This window comes from Seriola aureovittata, chromosome 20 (assembly GCF_021018895.1).
Source record: "Seriola aureovittata isolate HTS-2021-v1 ecotype China chromosome 20, ASM2101889v1, whole genome shotgun sequence".
Lineage (NCBI taxonomy): Eukaryota > Metazoa > Chordata > Actinopteri > Carangiformes > Carangidae > Seriola > Seriola aureovittata.
Genome location: NC_079383.1, coordinates 9,517,425 through 9,533,898, shown reverse-complemented (window position 1 = coordinate 9,533,898; position 16,474 = coordinate 9,517,425). Strand labels below are relative to the sequence as shown.

Here is a 16,474-nt window from a genome sequence, read left to right as displayed (position 1 = left end):
AAAGAAGAAAAGGGGCGAAAGGCCGGTACGAAGTGGTTGAGGAACTGAACTGTCAAAGCTGAGATATTGACAAAAAATGTCAACTGTGTGGTTTTTTTTTTACTTTTACACAGCTTATTTTACAGTATTTGATCAATCAGAATATAATGTTTTTGTTTTATGGGTTGCTGTGGTTAAGTGGGATGTGTAGGCTATGTCAGTGGAGTTATGGAAAGCAAAGGGCACATTTTCTTTACCAAGACATTTCACATGATCAAATGTAACTGTTTCTTTTCCACTGTCAGGTTAGCGTCAACGTTTGTTTTCAATATAACTGACCTTGAACAGCTTCCTAATGTCATGTTGCCTGGGCAAATCTTAATTCCCTTCAAATCCCCCCACAGCAGGTTGCCATATGTGAAGGCTGAGTGCAGACCAGCAGTCCCCCTGGCCGGCCTCTCTCCTTGTCTTATAATTATTATCTGAGTGAGACTTGGATATCAAAAAGGTTTTTTTTTTTTTAGAAACATAACATTTGCAGTGGAAAAAAAGATGAATTGAGAAGTCTATATGCAGTCTGCAAAAATGACAACTAAATTTCTAATCTTAATTAAATTCACCCAATAGATGATTATCAGGAGTCATAGAGGTAAATCCAGTTTGGACATTCTCTTTTGATGGGAGTTCCTGGCCCCATCCAATGAAATAAACACTAATCTCATTTTGTTTAGCTGCCCTTGATTCACCTGCAACTGTATTTCCTTTATCCTAAATACAGCAGGTCAGAACTCAAGCAGACAGGTTCTACTTGCTTACCAGCCTTTACTAAAGTTTCATGAAAATAGCTCACAGATGGAATTCAAATCCTTACACCATAATACTCAAAGGCATTAGGCTTATATTGCTTAACATTTTGGTATGCATTTCATTATTATTTGAAACCAATATATCCATTAACCTTTCTTTATTAAAAAAAAATGCCTGGTTTTCCTTGGCATCTCCTCACCCGTCTGAATATACATGCAGTTTTTCAGTCAAGCCCTGCAGCTGCACACTTGACAATTGTTGTTTAACCAGCTCCACCTGTGTCAACTGGCTTGCTCTAGAGAAACTTTACGTGAGTCGATGAAGAAAGGAAGAGTTTTTCTCTTTTGGTCACAGTCTCACTTTTATAATATTTCATCACCAGAAAATGTTATTCAATAGTGCACAACTCACAATCACAATTAATGGGTTTATACCTGGAGGGTAGTTGAAATGGCCAATGCAACTATTGTTTTGTGGAATAAATTTGAGAACACTTTGCATTGATTTTATTTATGTAATTCTGCATGTACTATAAGAATGGGATGTATGCAACACCATATCTAAAAGCTGTAGTCTATAGATTTATTTTTAAGGGTGTTCCCTTATTTGCTTGTTATTGCTTCTCTGAAATTTAAAGAATCCTCATAGAGATTTATATGGCTGAATATACAATCCAACAGTGAGATCAGAGTTGCCTGTGGCGTCAATCAAATCCTCTTGCCAGGCAGGGGTGCTTGGGGAAGGTAGTGGATGTCGGTAAGCATGACAGTGATGTAACAACCTATTTACATCCCTGTTGGCCTAATCTGACCAGGGCTGCCTATGTCATCTCCCTTGGGTAGTTATGTTGGAGCCTCCTACTAGTGTAACATGCACCTACTACTCCTCATCAAGGAAAAAACAAGAAGTGGTTCTAGCTTGTCTTTGCCCTCAGATCACATAAGAATCCTGTTTTCAGGGGTAAGACAAATACCTTGTATTTTTTGTGTGATTTTGTGTATTTGTAGTTAAAATGATTGCGTCCGTTGCTGATGATGTTTTTTTCTTTCCTGTCACTGCAAAGGCTTGCAAAGGTGCAGTTTTGACTGTTGACTGATCTACATCAACAGGATCGGCCCTTTACAACAATGGATCAGTTTCTGCAAGATGAGTTTTGACTTTCAAGAATAGGTTAAACACTGGGACATATTGGCCAGATGAAAATTGCCCTAGGAAAGAACAGTTGAACTGTTCTTGAGAAGAGGCTGGTGAAACAAACATTTGTCAAGGTGAATAGAACAGGAAATTTGAAATACATTTTGATGAATGAATCAGAAGTGTGTTTCCACAACTTGTTTCACAAATTAGGAAAATCAAAAAGCTGATGAAACCATCTTAAGAGATAATGAATCGCTACACCACCCTGAAGCAGCTCGGTGATGGTACCTATGGCAGTGTGCTGATGGGGAGAAGCAATGAGTCTGGAGAACTGGTGGCTATAAAGAGGTGAGGATGATGATCATTAAAAACATTTCTTTTACTTTAAGATTTAAATATTGTCTCTATTGTCATTTTGAATATTGTGATATAGTTAAAGTGTCTTTCTTCAGTTTTAAAGGCTGCTTTACATTATAGTGATAAAATTCAGTCAACCTATTAAAAGTCATGTGTATATGAACAAGCTTGTTACTAATTTTGTCCATATTGTGTACCCTTAATTTATATTAAATATTGCATAAAAAGCATCAACAGTCACCCCCAGAATGTCTTCACAATATATATAGTGATGAATGGAAAAATGTGATGTTTGAATTTCCAAACTCACCTACAGAGAGTGTATTATGTCTTTATTTAAGTTTCCATATATACACTTAGAGAAGTGATTCTGCACTATATTTTAAATGTAGGTTAATTTTGTCTCAGCCTTTTTATACTAATGTGTATTTAATATTTATTACCTAACTAAACAGTTTTATAAGGCAGGTATGATAAATATTCAAAAACTTGAGCTTACTTAATGAATTATACTTTGCCTTGGATAAATATCATACTAAAGAAATTCAAAGTGATGTTTAGGACTGTGAACTACTGGTTTCCTGCCATCACCAAGGCAAACAAACTAGCTTCCATGCCTTTGTTTCAGCAGCATGGCAGCAGTGTTCAATAATAGATGAGAAACCGGGGAGATGTGTCCACTGGTTGATCATTTGGTTTCTGTGCAAGACAATACATGTGGTGACGGTGAAAAGGAGTGAAAGTAGAGGGTGTGTGTCAGGTTGCTGACATAGTGGAACGAACGAACGAAACTGGCGGGCACCCAGAGAGTAGAAAAAGATATGTGCACATTCTGTAACTCTTACATAATTCCACAGGGAGGTAACGCTGATCAGGGTAGATAGGCTATGGTAAAGATTTCCCCATATACCGGCTGGGTACTTTTAATGAACATAGCAATGCAAACTGTGATAAGACTGACAACTTAAGGCATCATTGTGTCAACTGTGTCAAAAAACGATGGTGAAGTTTAGAATATCAATTTGTTTCACTTTACAATATATAACTTGCAGGTTTGCTCATGAAATGAAATGATCCGTAGAGACACCTCAAAAGAACTGAATTATTGATGTAGACACACAAAAGAATTTTGCAAAGATAGTGACAGCCCATGCATTAGATGTAACAAACTGCATCATCATATCTTCTTTTTCTTTGAACATATAAACAGTTGATGTAGCTTTTCCTTTAATGGCTGTCTTTGTGTTTCATAGGATGAAGAGGAAGTTTTATTCATGGGAAGAATGTATGAACCTCAGAGAAGTGAAGGTAAGGATGGTGATGCTTTGAGTAGGTTGTGGAACAGCTTGAAAAAACAGCACTCCCAGTGCCTGGCAACAGTGAGAGCCATAGGGTGAAAATTTGTTGCTGTGGGATGCAGCAATAATGCACAACAACTCTTTGAACACTATTGCCAGTCACAGTTGTCCAAAAAACTTATTTTGTGTATAGTCATTAAAATTTTTACAATCTAAATGTCAAACTCTCAAAAAAGGATCAAGAAGGATAATTCATTTTGTACACATTAGTAAAATTTGTCTCTTCATTTTACCTTTACCACCTGAAGCTTATACATAACTACAGTATCAGTTACTACATTACTCTCAGCTGTTTGACAGTATTCCTGCTCTCTGGCAATTTGTCTCTCTTTGCAATTTGTTAACATGGAATGCCATTACAGAACAAAGCTGTGCAATATCTCTGTTATAAACTTGTCATTAAATGTACATAAACCTGTTATTACATTACATGAGCACTGTCTTTCTTACCTGTGTCACACCAGTCACTGAAGAAGCTGAACCATGCGAATGTGGTGAAGCTGAAGGAGGTCATCAGAGAGAACGATCACCTCTACTTTGTCTTTGAGTACATGAAGGAGAACCTCTACCAGCTTATGAAGGACAGGTAAGAAGTGAAATATCGCACTTTTTGATGCAACACAGTGGTCTACATTTATATCATTACCACAGCACATAGTTTCCATTTGTCAGTATCTGGCCAGGAGCTTTCCCATTGGGTCACAGGCCTGACGTGGCCAATTTGCCAACAAAAGCACACACTGAAAAGGATAGGATTCAATGGTTTCAGTTAACTATTTTATATATCTGATACCACATTATGCTCTCAAAAGTTTGCACTTACAAGGCTTCCCCTTGTACAGTGCTGCCAGCAGACTAACACCTTCTCTGGGAGAGGCCCTTGTGTTTTTTGCTAGTTTGGAAACCCCAGGTGTGCATTCTGCATGTATACACCTGGATTTGTTGTCTGGGAAAAGCAAAAAGCAGACCAATCATTGAAGCTGCTGATGTTTTACAGCTCATTAGTTTAGTAGTTAAATTTGTTTTTTTTTTTCTTTTTTTTTCTTTTCATGTATGCTTTATTTTTTAGCATAATTTTCCAGAGTAGAATATAAACAGTATGCTGTTTATGTAATGATGCTTCCACTAGCAAGTTCATGAGGATTCTATCAATTTTTATGTTTACAGAAAAAAGTTGTTCCCTGAGTCAGTGATAAGAAACATAAGCTTTCAGATATTACAAGGCCTGTCCTTTATTCACAAACATGGTAGGTGTACCGTGTTCTCTTCATGGCTTACAAATGCATGAGAGTGGTTGCATAATGCAAGATTCAACAAGAGTCAAAATAATGTGAGAACTTTAAACCTATGACATTTGGAATATTTCAACCAAAATCCTGAATCAGCAAAGTGGTGGTTAATTGATCAGAATCTTGTAGTTTGTGAACCCTCCACAACTGTCTCATGTAACTTTTTGGTCTGCATTTCTATAAGTAATGAATGTTTGGATACCTTGTATGTTGGGTTGCAAGTTTTCAAAATCTTACTGAAACTTATTTATACAAACATGTGCCATACATACCCATGCTTCCACACATGCAATAGAAGTGCATGCAACTTTTCTTCCCTCTAACTTTTAACTGCTTTTAACTGCTTTTCTTCAATTTATCATTTATCCCTATTTCCTTTCTTTTTCTGTCTCTTTGGTCTGCCAATTAGAGAGAATAAGATGTTCTCAGAGAATGAAATTAGGAACATCATGTTTCAAGTGCTATCTGGGTTGGCTTTTGTACATAAGCATGGTAAGAGGCTTTACTCTGTCTATCCTGTTGAATTCCTTGTTGAAAAAGTAGCTTGGCCTTTAGTGTGGGTGGTGTGTTTTGATATTGTAAAAAGTCAGTGTGAACCTCAGATAGACCAATAATAGTGTATATTGCATGTGCAAATATGCTTGTTTTATTGTTTATGGTGTGGTAATGCATTAGGTTAGATATACTGTATTTTATAGAGATATAATATACAACTATATTTGTTTATGACATCAAATATTGTAGCTCCTTGAGGTCTACTTGATTCATCAAGAGTAATTTACTTTAATTTTACTTAAAAGAATGATGGGATTGAGCTCCCAGGTCTCTTCATGAATAGAATTTGGATCTACAATTCACCTTCATATGCAACTATTTTGCATTGGCAAAATAGATTTTTATAATGTCACCTGGACTATCTTTTTCTTAAAAGTATCACAAATAAAGTTATTATCTAGTGTACCTCCAAAATGCACTGTCAGTGTGTGACAGCTGAAGTACTGTACATTCAAGGTTTGTCATCTAAAATAACTGGGCTAAGGTTAGGCTAAGGTTAAAGAAGCAATGTGGCCCTGGCTGTAAATAATGAAAATGTTGTTGTGAAATACTTACGCAGTGAATACACAGGCCTTCAAACCTGTTGCTGTTCCAGGCAAAGGCAAATATAAACCCATTCACCGGCTCCTCAGTTTTTTGTGCAGTTCTGTCTGAAATTTGTACAGCATTTGCACTAAATGTAAAATGCTACTGCACAGTAATTGTGTATTATTGCAATTTGAGTTCAATGACTAAAAGCTTGATATTAACTATTGTACAGGTTTCTTTCATCGAGACATGAAGCCAGAGAATCTGCTGTGCATGGGTCCAGAACTGGTCAAAATAGCAGACTTTGGACTGGCCAGAGAGATTCGCTCCAAACCTCCTTACACAGATTACGTATCAACCAGATGGTGAGAGGAGTTTCTAGACATCAATAGCCATCAAAAATGAAAAGGAATGCCTATGCTTCAATTACAGTGTGTTAGAGCAAGCAAGAGAGCTTCATCCTTGTAAAATTCACATTGTGATATGCTTTTATGGTCATTGGGCCATACAGCTTGAGTTTTTGTTTATTTAAGTACTGTATTGTATTTTCTCTTTCAAGGTATCGAGCTCCAGAGGTCCTGCTCAGGTCATCGACCTACAGCTCTCCGATTGACCTGTGGGCTGTGGGCTGCATTATGGCTGAACTCTACACACTCAGACCTCTTTTCCCCGGGAACAGTGAAGTGGATGAGATCTTTAAGATCTGCCAAGTCCTGGGCACTGTCAAAAAAGTGAGAAGAAACTGAATGGAGAGGTGGAAATGCTTGACTAGTCAGGTTTTTAATTAATGATTTTCTCAATGACAGGAATAAATATATATTTAGAGTAAATGTGTTGATCAGAAAAAGTGCATAAGTAGGCTAGAAGCAGTGTTCCTCTCTCTGTGGTGTAAAGCAGCTTAAGCATACTCCATGCTCAACAGGGTGCCACTTCATTTCAAAGGCTTTCCCCAAATCCATCACTATTGACTCTGATTGCAAAGCAGAAATCCTTTAGAGCCTTTTTTGGTATGACCAGGTACATTGGTCATGGGTGCGTGTGCTTTGAGGCGCTGGGTTTATTTTTGTATAAGAGAGGTCTAATGTAGGGTTATACATTTTTATGATGCGTTTCATAATTACATCAGAGCCTCTTTCATCAAATTAGTTGTCGGTGCTGAACAGATGTGTTAAGGTGGTGTTGGATTAATTATTAGGGCCCGAGCACTGACGAGCGGTGAGGTGCGAGGACCCTCGAGCATTGACTAGGGGTGCGGTGCGAGGACCCTATTGTAATTCGTTTGTTTAATATTATTCCTGAAAGAAAATGACATTTTTGAGAACTTTCCCATGCTCAAAAACTCATGAAACTTTGCACATGCGTCAGGTCTGGTGTAAAGTTCAATATTTTATAGGTTTCCCCCATGGTCGTGGGCAAAATGTCTGAATAGCACCACCTAGTAATTTTTAAAAATTTAGCCCCCGCTCTGTGTTTCAGATACATACACGAAAATCGGTAGTCACACGCATCATGCCAAGCCTCACAAAAAAACTCTCATGGACCCATACCCTAAACCAAACAGGCAGTGAGTGTTTCTGTGTTAATCAGGACCTGTTGTATTTCATGTTAAATAAAAGAATGAAAGGACCTAACATTATGCAGATCCATATAGTCAGGATATGCCAGAATAATAATATGTAGAATCCCTATGGCCCCTGACTTTGCAGATTAAATTTATTTTCTTCTAACGAGTAAGAGTTGTAGCAGAGAGTAACAGTTAATGGAGAATCCGATTGTGACAGTTTGCATGGACATTGACTGTATCGTGGTCTTGTGCAGAAAGTTAATGTGCAATTTTGGTGCCGTTTTTGCAATTTGGGGGTCACGTACTTTAACGAACTCCTACTAGGGAATTCATCTGATCAACATGATGATCGGTGACTCTCATCTCAAGACCTTTATGAAGTTAAATTGCAAAGCTTTTGCGTTTTTGTTGGAGGACCCACCTGCAGCGGAAGTGGAGGAAGTGGCTTTATGTCCATGACATAATGTCCAATTTCATTGATGGTTTATCCTCATCTTCTGACTGAGCAATGCTACACTTAAGAGCTTTTGAGTTTTCGTCAAAGGACACGCCCGTTGCGGTGTTGCGAAATTTCGATAATTCACCATGAAAATTCAACTCACTCTCATTCCAACACACATGTTCCAAACTGCCCCCAAACCTTATAGGTTTGACAAGAGACCCACCCTGAACACATCTACATGCTCATATTTGGTAATATTCATAGCGCCACCTCATGGTAATATGCAGAATTTTGAAAAAGGAAGTGGTTATAACTCATAACATACTTTTCCCAATCTTCTCCAGAAGTGGTCACAGTATGCTGTACACCTAGATGAGGCCTACCTGTTAAAATTGTGAGTTTCCGCTGAAAGGTGTGGAATCCATAGTACATTACATTTTGAAGTGTGATGTCCTCTGATCTGGCTGGGCTTTTACACACGCCTGCTTGTTGCATGGTCTCTGCCATCACCAGGTGGACGTATTTTAGTCTCACATTGTAGACATCTGCATAGTAATATTAATAGTCACAGCGCCACCTACTGGAAACGGGACTTAATTCTTGTGTGACAATCATTTAACTTACATGACATTTTCAGTCTAAGGTATGACACAGACCCTCATGTGTGCCTATTGCGTGGTCTCTAGCTCCACCAAGTACACACAATTAAGAATGCATAAAAAATGCTTTAAACCTTTTCTGCTGCTGCACGGTCTGTGCAATAAGTCTTGGCCAGTGAGCGCGGTGTACGGCAGTCATGTGCGACCACTTCAAATGGTGCACTGTGAGCCCCCCCCCCCCGAGGTGCACAGGAGTGCGAGTTCATCACTGCTTGCAGCTTTAATTCTGTATTATTATACATGATTTACACGCAGGAGGTGTTTGTCATGTACTATTAAAGGGCAAAATGACACAAAAATATTCAATCTAGACATGCAATATGGTCCATGAACTTTCACACCACCCACCATTTAATACATTTGATTGAAATGTTCTACAGTGCAGAATAAGTTATTTGTTTTATTGAAAAAATTATTGCCTATAGTCCCATATGCTCATGTAACCATGCAAATGATACATGTGCCTTTTTAAAACTTTCAAAAAGTAATATAAAACATTTTCAAGTCTGAATTATAAACACTGGCAAAACAAAATATACTGTGTCAATCTCTATTTCAATCTGATTAATGAATATAATAATATGTAATCATCTGATTTTCTCACCCATTAGATGGATTGGCCAGAGGGCTACCAACTAGCTTCTGCTATGAACTTTCGCTTCCCACAGTGTGTGCCGACCCACCTAAAGACGCTGATCCCAAATGCTAGCAACGAGGCTATCACCCTGATGAAGGACCTGCTGCAGTGGGACCCCAAAAAAAGACCCACTGCCATACTGGTAGGCAAGACTGAGCCTCAAAGTCTGGATATGACAGTCAAGGCTTTATTTGTCATGTCTGTCCAATGTAAATGCCCTTTATTGGGAGTGGAAGTATTCTATATTTTAAGTATATTAACATGTAACAGTCAATGTCAAGCTTATAAAAAATGCATAGGCACTATATCTTATCATTCCTTATAACCAGCCATCGTGATAATTTATAAACTTGTGCTTGTGAAGATAACTTTCAATTATCTTTTTAAAACATAGTATACCTGTCCTCAGAATGAATTTTCATTACAGTGCAGCATTCACCACTGTATGAAGATGCAAAAACCCCTGTGTGTGTGTGTGTGTGCTCCATGTCACGTATAGCGACTATGCATATGATACTAAACACGTGATGGTTACATAAGTCCCTCATTAAACTGAGATCCTGCTATGTTGCTGTTAAGAAAACCCTCCATTGTGTCAGCTTTGCTTGTTTACACTGAGTCAAACAAAGCCAGCATAATGTCGCCCCTGTGTGTGATTTTTAGAAAGCATGCCAGCATTTGCATAACGCAACAGCACCAGTGTCTGTCCCGCAATACCGGCTACCTCTTTTACACAGACATAGATCTGGCCCTGTGACTACCTCTTTTGCTGGCTTAAAGGTTGAACAACATGTCGACCTTGAGTAGGAAACCTTTCCAGAGCTGACAATGCTTTTCCATTCTCCTCTTACAAAGCTCCCAGGTGTAGGGTGCACATCTAATTTTAGCATTTTCTTGCTTCTTGTCAAACGTAGAAGGTAAACATACATTATATAGTAATGGAATAACTGCACTGCTTATTAGTCATTATAACATGCTCCTGGTTTCAAGTTATTATATTTGTTTTGTGTCTATCAGGATGGCATGTGCATTAAACCTCCCTGCAGGTTTTAGCCTAAAAAATTACACAATGGTTTGATTCATATTGTTTGTATGTACAGGATTTCGATACATCTTTGATTCTTGTGTTATGGAGTTTATAAAAGCTTGATAACAATCGTCACAGAATATTTGGAATAACAGAATAGCAATCTGTATTCCTTTCTCTCTGGCTAGGCCCTGCGTTACCCGTACTTCCAGGTAGGCCAAGTACTGGGGCCTCGTCCTCAAAGCCAGGAGGTCAAGAAAGTCCAAGCCGGGCCAGTGGCCCAGAAGCAGTTCTCAGGGCCCAGGACTGATCCCCAGCAGTTTTCCTCTGATTCCAAAGCCTCCACACCCTCATTGAGAAATCATCAGCAGCAGCTGCAGCATCATCATCAGCCTCTTCAGCAGATCCCCCTGCCCCAAGTTGAGAGCAAACCAGGAGGTGTCAGCCATGCAGTGAGTGTTTCTGTGCAAATCAGGACCTGTTGTATTTCATGTTAAATGAAAGAATAAAAGGACCTAACATTATGCAGATCCATACAGTCAGGATATGCCAGAATAATAATATGTAGAATCCCTATGGCCCCTGACTTTGCAGATTAGATTTATTTTCTTCTAAGGAGTAAGAGTTGTAGCAGAGAGTTACAGTAAATGGAGAATCTGATTGTGACAGTTTGCCTGGACATTGACTGTATCGTGGTCTTGTGCAGAAAGCAGCATTGCTGGGCAGCGAGAACAATGTTGGTGGCGGTTCGATGGGGATACTGAAGAGCAGTCGTCGTCGCTGGGGCCAGACAGTGGCCAAGACCTTAGATAGCTGGGAGGAATCCGACCATTCAGAACCCACCGCTTCCAACTCCAAGAAACCTAGCCTGGGGGACGCAGAGGAGGAGAGAAGCCCTAAGGAACACCACTCACAGTAAGTGCTGTAAAGAACCAGTGTTTAGGATTTAGGGGGAGCTATTGCCAGAAATAGAATATAATATTCATATCTATGTTTTCATTAGTGTTTAATGACCTGAAACAAAGAATTGTTGTGTTTTCGTTAGCTTAGAATGAGCCCTTCATATCTACATAGGCAGCGGGTCCTCTTCAGAGCATGTCATGTTGCAACTGCATGTTTCTACAGTAGCCCAGAATGGGCGAGCCAAACACTGGTTCTGCAGCGGGCCTTTCATGTTTAATGCTACCTGAGGGCCACCGAAGGTTCTCCTATATGCTTTTAAAGGGAGGGGTGAGGGGAGTGGTATTCAGTTGGTGCCACCAGATCCTACACATTTTCCTTTAACAAAACTGGATTGGCAGTTTCACATTGTTAGATTTATCTGTTTCATGCATCATGCATTATTTGAATTGTTAATTGTTTATCTGATTTTGAAGCATTCTATCATTATCATATAATTATCATATAAAAGTTTACTATATGTATATGCAATATTTTTGGCCCTATCTAAATTATTTAATACATTTTAAACCCATTACACAGATAGGAGTAAGACTCGCATTCAAGACTTATTGTGATTTGTGATTTAAAAAAAACAAGGTCCTTTTTGGACGCAGACCTTTAAGTGTCTGGTTTCTGTTTTCAGGCCCAAGGAGCAGAAACCTTTGTATACCTTCAGCACAGTCACCAAGCTACCCAACAATGTTAAGACGGGCCAGATAGACCAAAATCTTCCAGGATCTGCTGCGCGGCAGCACTATCTCAGCCAGTCACGGTACTTGCCTGGTAAGACAACATGCAAGCCAATCAAGTCATTTTTATCAAATAACAGCAATTTTGTTTTATGGCAAAAAAATGTATTTATAAGGCTTGTTTTTATGCCTCCATGCTGGATGCAGCCAGGGCCAGAGGCATTATGTTTTTGGGTTATATGTCTGTCCGTCCCATTCTCATGAACGAGATATCTGAGTAACGCCTCAAGGGAATTTCGTCTAATTTAGCACAAACTTTTACTTGGATTCAAAGTTGGACTTAGATTAGATTTTGGTGGTCAAACTTCAAAGTCAAGGTCACCTCACATTCTTGTGAGTGTGATATATCAAGATAGGGAGAGAATTTCATTACGTCTGGCACAAACATTCACTTGGACATGAAAACACAACACATGAATTCATACACTAATTATGACACACTTTAATTCAAATGTCTGATAGGATAAAATGATGAATGATGATGAACTAATGACATTTTATATCCAAATGCTCCAAACTCAATGTCACTGTGACATCATAATCTGCAAAAATACTTCTACCTGAGTTACAGCATTGAATAATGGCCAGGAGAGATTGTGACTATACTCCTTGTAATTTGGCTGGTTGGCGGAGCCATACAACCATGAGGTGGTAATTTTTTAATTCTTTGAACGGCTCACCAGCTGTTCTTTCACTCAGATGCTCTCTAATTGTGTGATGAAGGCCCTTGCTGCTATTTTGAGATTTATCTTAGTGAATTACCACACACCCTACACATCATCCTCATATCAAGTAAAAACAATGAAGCGTTGTTGCATTTACATGGGGTCAAAAGAGTCAATCTGTTTCATTAGGCACAGCAAGGCAGTTTTAGTATTTGTACCCTTGATTTTTTTCATCACATTATTTCTGTTGCTTTAAGGGTTAATTGGAAAAAATCAGACGTCCTCTGGAGGTAAGGAGCTGAGTGGTATGACGCTGCGGGATCTGTGGGAGAACTCCTCAAACACTGTAAACAAACCACTTGCTCCTATTGGTGGAGGATTATCTGTCACCAGAACTAATGCTGGTAAGCACTGCTGATATCTAATGTAGAGGTGTTTGATGGAGTGTGCAGTGGAGGGGTCTTGAGTTTCAGGAGTTCACAAACATGTTAAAGAAATCAAAGACAATCTATAACTATATAACTATAGCTAACACATTATGTTTGACAATAAAATTACAATAAACCCAGTTCTTCAGTGATGTAAATAATGACTACATGGCGACTTGTGTAAACCTGGCAACTGTCAGTGTCATCTACTGTTACATAACAGGAGGCTGTCTTCTTTGCAACACAAAAGCTCTAAATGATAATGATGCAGCTAATGTCTCCTGAGCAGTGTTAGGAGTTAGCCTAAGTGTCTGCGAATTTAGAGATGGGAGACCTCTAAAGATCATTTGTCATGTAGACAGACACACAATATGGCTCCCCGCTGTGCTCCCTGCTTCCCTTTCTGCTTCTGTGTCTTTCTTTCACCTTGTCTCTCCCTCCCTATGGCTTATTCATGAGATTAAGACTGTCAGTATAAGATCAAGTGTTTAAATGTTCCTCAACTGCACCCCCTGCTCATTTGTCCCATCCCACGTCATTTACACACGCACACACACACCCCAATGTTTGTTTTGATTCTACTCACCTCTTACTCATGAATATAGTTTTTCATTCATCAAGAAATATTTAGCCAAGATGCAACTTCATTTGTGCTAACCTGATATTTGTTTTCTTGTCTTCTCATCCAATTCTATTTTTTTTCTCCTTCTTTTTCTCTGATTGCATGCTCTGATTCAACTTTTTAGCTGTGAGAGTAGAAGAGAATACCTCTAAGTCTGTGGATAACCCACCAGAGAAAACTGTTGTTAAAGAAAGAATACTGGAGAAAATTGATCTCTCCAAAGGTACTTAATTGAAATCACTCCATGTGAACTGTTTTGCTGTGTTTTACACATGAAAGCAATGGTATAAATTTAGATATCTGATACCTCTTGAGGCCTCCTGAAATCTCTTTTGTGTAAAAAACTTGTTAGCTGTTGTAAGAATAGATATGAGGCTAAAATGAGATAAACTAACAACCAGCATGGCGGCTGATGCAACGAGCTTCAGGTATTCAGCCATCGACTTAACATGTGAAAAGAGCCGTCTGCTAAAGGCTCTGCAGGAGACAAGGTTGTAAATACACAGTTTAACCTGAGAACTAAGAACTCCAGTTGCTAAATAGATGGTACATTGCACTACAACCACAACACCTTCACCATCTGTGACTGCTGGTGAATCACATTGATGTAGTCACATGAGAAGTTGAATGCCTTGAATCACTTGGCCTTATTCATCTGTTTGGGTCCTTTGTAGTTTTTGCATATGCAGTAGCTACTACTACACACAATCTCACAAATTATTAACAATATCAGTGTGTGTGAGACCTATTTTATTAGATTTTCATTTGTATGTTTTTGTGTTTTTCAATGATACACATTATTTTAACTTATGTTAAGTTGACTGGAAGCCCATCCTTGGTAGGTACCAGAAGGGTGTCACAAAAAAATACCCAAAAAAATACAGACCCATGCGCTATGTCATTCTTCTTTTTTAGGGAACTTTGTAAGCACCAAGTACAACCTCTCTGGTGGTTACATCCCATCATTCCAAAAGAAAGAGGTGGGCTCAGTGGGGCAGAGGATCCAGCTTGCTCCTTTGGCTGGGCAGCACACAAGTAAGGAATTAATTCATTTATGAAAAGCCAACAAAATGATTCTAGATACATTATCTCAGAGCAGCTTGAATTTTCAGTTATCTGGCTAAAGTCAATACAATTTCCCTCCTATCTGAAACAAAAGGTTGCACTGCTCCTCAATTCTTACTCTTTTTTCTTTTTTTTTTTTTAGTATATATTTTTGGGCTTTTGTGCCTTTATTGGACAGGATAGTAGAGAGAGACAGGAAATGGGGAGGCAGAGAGAGGGGGAATGACATGCAGTAAGGGCCGTCCGATGCGGGACTTGAAGCGGGGCCAACTGCAGCGAGGACTGCAGCCTCTGCACATGGGCGCCTGCTTAGACCACTTCGCCACACGATGCCCCACTCAAATCGTACTCTTAAGAGAATACTTTCTGTAGTCTGTAAACATAGCTGCTCCCTGCATGATTGTCCTGTTCTTGACCATTGTGCCTTTTCTGTATTCATTTTCCACTTTCTCAATTGCAGTATTTACATTTTCATTCACTGTTACTACTTTCTCCTCTTTCTTAACTCTTTCAGTCAATCTTTCTTCTTCTCCTGATAATAAAAAAGACAAACCAAAAGCTGCAAAGCCCAAGCCCATATCCAACTCATCTTTGAGTGAAACCAATGAAGGTATTTTAATTGTCTCATGTAGGTTTTTTGTGTTGTTATTTTATGGTCTTAGCTTTAATCATTGTTGACATTTTAGAATTGAAAAAAAGCTGTCCTTCATTGTTTACTATTGAATATATTGCATTGAATATATGAACGAAGACAGACCTGGTATACTGTACATATTGGTGACAGACAAACTGACCAACTGGCATGTTCCTCCAGATTACGAAGGCTGGAAGAGGAGGAGAGACGGGACTCAGATGAAGGGGAGCTACTCGGCTCTGGGGAAAGCCTCTGGGAATCTCCTGACCAGAGCTCCCACCGTACAGCCCGTCCACGGCAGGGTGGACTGGACATCCAAGTATGGTGGAAATCGATAGTTCAGGGAAAAAGGTCCAACAACTTCTGCTTGTTGGGCACGGTTCTCATAGATACACAACTTTGGCTGGAAAAATTAATCCTGAGCAGACCACATTTAAACTCAAATCTGGAGGAAATATATTAATGCTGTATTTTTCCTGAGACAAACTACATCGACTACACATTTATACTGAGACATTTCTCATAATGTTTATGCATGTAAGACCACCTTTACATGTGCATGGAATCTCTGTTTGGAGATTAAGGATGCCATGATGCTAAACCAACACTGTCTGCAAGACAATCCCACTGTATTCCAGAAGGATGCCGTGTGAGCCAATTCTACTGTTAGTGTTATACTGCTTGAATACTCTGAGTAGAATTTAAATGTAGCATAGCTTCTTTTTTAAACTCTAGTTTAGTTTTATTGTCAAATATTGTTTCACTACCCATTCGCAAAACAATAACAGCCTTTTATCAGCTGTTCCCGCTCTGCTGCATTCTCTCTGCTTTCTTCCACCATAGTGTAGGTGACTGATACAAACATCTTCAATGTAATGGCTACAGGAAGGATTACATCAACTCTCTCTGAATATTGTAAAGCAACTGCAAATATCTTTGTGTTATACAATGCATAAACTGAACATTTTGTAAAAGTTTTATACAAATAAATATTGAATTTCACAGTGGATTCATTCAAGAAAGGACAAGA

General features: G+C 38.9%; 1 protein-coding gene across 11 annotated transcripts in view; it reads left to right on the top strand.

The window, feature by feature from the left end:
- Window positions 1-16,446, top strand: part of mak (male germ cell-associated kinase) — an 18,351-nt gene extending 1,905 nt beyond the window's left edge. Inside the window, exons 3-18 of one of the 11 annotated variants that reach the window (XM_056364440.1) lie at window positions 1,850-2,054; window positions 2,134-2,271; window positions 3,534-3,588; window positions 4,103-4,224; window positions 4,806-4,885; window positions 6,243-6,375; window positions 6,570-6,741; window positions 9,287-9,454; window positions 10,528-10,791; window positions 11,046-11,254; window positions 11,925-12,064; window positions 12,953-13,099; window positions 13,870-13,968; window positions 14,661-14,780; window positions 15,325-15,420; window positions 15,625-16,446. In XM_056364440.1, coding sequence (XP_056220415.1) covers window positions 2,171-2,271; window positions 3,534-3,588; window positions 4,103-4,224; window positions 4,806-4,885; window positions 6,243-6,375; window positions 6,570-6,741; window positions 9,287-9,454; window positions 10,528-10,791; window positions 11,046-11,254; window positions 11,925-12,064; window positions 12,953-13,099; window positions 13,870-13,968; window positions 14,661-14,780; window positions 15,325-15,420; window positions 15,625-15,782 — 2,064 coding nt within the window. In that variant the 5' untranslated portion in view covers window positions 1,850-2,054; window positions 2,134-2,170 and the 3' untranslated portion in view covers window positions 15,783-16,446. Of the gene's footprint in view, window positions 1-15; window positions 1,747-1,849; window positions 2,272-3,533; window positions 3,589-4,102; window positions 4,225-4,805; window positions 4,886-5,336; window positions 5,420-6,242; window positions 6,376-6,569; window positions 6,742-9,286; window positions 9,455-10,527; window positions 10,792-11,045; window positions 11,255-11,924; window positions 12,065-12,952; window positions 13,100-13,869; window positions 13,969-14,660; window positions 14,781-15,324; window positions 15,421-15,624 lie in introns of those variants that run through there. The other 10 variants (XM_056364441.1, XM_056364443.1, XM_056364442.1 and 7 more) reach the window with 10 other exon arrangements.
- The last annotated feature ends 28 nt before the right edge of the window (window positions 16,447-16,474 follow it).